Source organism: Coenobita brevimanus, chromosome 91 (assembly GCF_032717465.1).
Source record: "Coenobita brevimanus isolate Jiangsu-jjx chromosome 91, ASM3271746v2, whole genome shotgun sequence".
NCBI lineage: Eukaryota > Metazoa > Arthropoda > Malacostraca > Decapoda > Coenobitidae > Coenobita > Coenobita brevimanus.
The window spans coordinates 29,826,112-29,828,294 of NC_137044.1; the positions used below are offsets into that span (position 1 = coordinate 29,826,112).

General features: G+C 45.3%; 1 protein-coding gene across 1 annotated transcript; it reads left to right on the top strand.

The window, feature by feature from the left end:
* Window positions 1-1,158: 1,158 nt before the first annotated feature.
* On the top strand, window positions 1,159-1,503 carry LOC145411928 (uncharacterized). The gene has a single exon (XM_080281897.1). The coding sequence runs from the start codon at window positions 1,159-1,161 to the stop codon at window positions 1,501-1,503; it is 345 nt and encodes a 114-aa protein (XP_080138023.1).
* Window positions 1,504-2,183: the final 680 nt, after the last annotated feature.

A 2,183-nucleotide genomic window follows, 5' to 3' on the forward strand; every position in this document is an offset into this window, starting at 1 on the left:
GCAAGACAGAAGTCTGTCAATGCGTCTTGACGGTCTGAAGGGTAAATACACCCTAACATTAGCACGTTTATGCTCTGAAACCTGATTTTATATAATAATACAGTAGTTATTTTAAGCAAAGTTTTTGGACTGAACTGTATTTCAGATAATTAGGTGTGCATGAACCCATATTGTAATAAAAACTATAATATTTTCCTTAAAAGTGCCGATTCGGTAACTGACCGCCGATTCGGTATTTCGTCGCCCCGGTGCTTGACTACCAGACAATTAATTTGGAAGCCAGCGTTTGGTGTTGTCCATGTTTGTGTTGTATATTTTGGTGATTAGTTTGTTTTGGCGGACAGCATCACAGGTTTTACTAACATCTAGTCTTGTGAGTAGTGTGCTCTGTGCGTGTATAATGATAAGGAATGATATGCAAACCAAGTAGCTAAAGAAAACGGGTTACGAATATTTTTGGCCTGATGAGAATACCTCACGTGCAATGATCAATTAAATGCTGTCTATCTATCTACCTATTGTCAGACGCCTTTATCCCGTAAGGGGTGGCCACAAACAAATCGCCTACAAGGCCCCCTGTCCCCTGCTATTTCACTGCCCTGCTCCAAGCTCACCTACCCCCCCCCTCTCATATTCCTCTCCACTCCATCTCTCCATCTCATCCTTGGCCTCCCCCTCTCTCTACTCTTCCTCAACCTCACTCACACTCTCCTCGTCAGTCTCTCACTCTCCATCCTCTCCACATGGCCAAACCACCTCAGTATATTGCTCTTTAACGCTTCCCATCACATCCACACATCCACACCACAATTCTCCTTCACTTCCTCATCTGAAGATCGCATTTCTTTCAATTCAGAGTCTGACAGTGAGTTTGAAGAAGAGGATGAAATTGACCTTGAGCCAGCTCCAAAATCAGCCCGTCAGCAGCCAGTTTCAGGCTCCCCGCAGCAGTCAACCACAAGACCAGCTCGTCACCAGCCAGCCAGAGGATCAGCCCATCAGCAGACCATAGCAGGACCAACCAGAGGACCAGCCAGTCAGCAGACAGCCCACTAGCAGCCAGCAAGTGGAGAAATATGGATGTCAAATAATGGTGAAATTGAATGGTATCCTTGCCCAAAGAAAGAGCCACCCCGCAGGGCTGCCAATGTGATAAAGATGCATCCAGGGCCAACACGGATGGCAGTTACTCACTTGCAGGATATCGTGACTTCTTTTGAACTTTTCATCCCGGATGACAACCAGAAAATAATTCTGGATTGCACCAAAATAGAAACAAGGCGTGTTTTTGGACAGGGGTGGAAGGACATAGACCAAACCCATTTACGAGCATACTTTGGGCTTCTTATCCTTGCTGGAGTTTTCAGATCCAAAGGGGAATCCACAGAATCCCTGTGGGATGCAGAAACTGGCAGCGAACTTTTCCGTGCCACAATGTCTCTGGAAAATTTTCACATTATTTCCAGGGTTATCTGCTCTGATAACCGCGAGATGAGAGACTAGCTTGGTGACAGAGAGACAAGCTAGCTGCCATCAAGACAGTGTGGGACAGGTGAGTGCACTGTCTCCCCCTGTTTTACTACCCTGGTCCTAATGTCAATATTGATGAGTAGCTGGTGCCATTTAGGGGCCGCTGCCCCTTCAGGCAGTACATACCATCAAAACCCGCAATATACGGAATAAAGATCTGGGCTGCCTGTGATGCTGCATCATCATATGCATGGAACTTGCAAGTGTATACAAGGAGGTCGGATGGAGGAGCCCCTGAGAAACACCAAGGGATGAAAGTTGTCCTGGACATGACACAAGGACTCACTGGACACATCATATGCAATAACTTTTTTACCTCACACAAGCTGGGACAGGAGCTCCTAAGCATATTATTATTAACCATTTATGCTGTCTTTCTTGTCAGCATTTGGGAAAAAGTAAACATTTGGTATTTTTACAGAAATTGTTATGGCTGTATTGATTTAAAAACTCAATAATGCGGTGGGTCCACCAGACCCGCAAACATTGGCTGCGTAACAAAAACATGAACACCACACAAGGGTTAACAACAAAGTATCATCTGAGAAATTACCAATATGCCGGGAATCGAACCCGGGACTCTCAGGTGAGATTTTTCCTGTGTAAAATACAGGTTTGCCTCTTCATTCTGACTTACCGGAAGTGCTTGGGAT

What these genes read in the sequence shown, in the direction of transcription:
- LOC145411928 (XM_080281897.1), top strand. Translation starts at nt 1,159, where the DNA reads ATGCATCCAGGGCCAACACGGATGGCAGTTACTCACTTGCAGGATATC.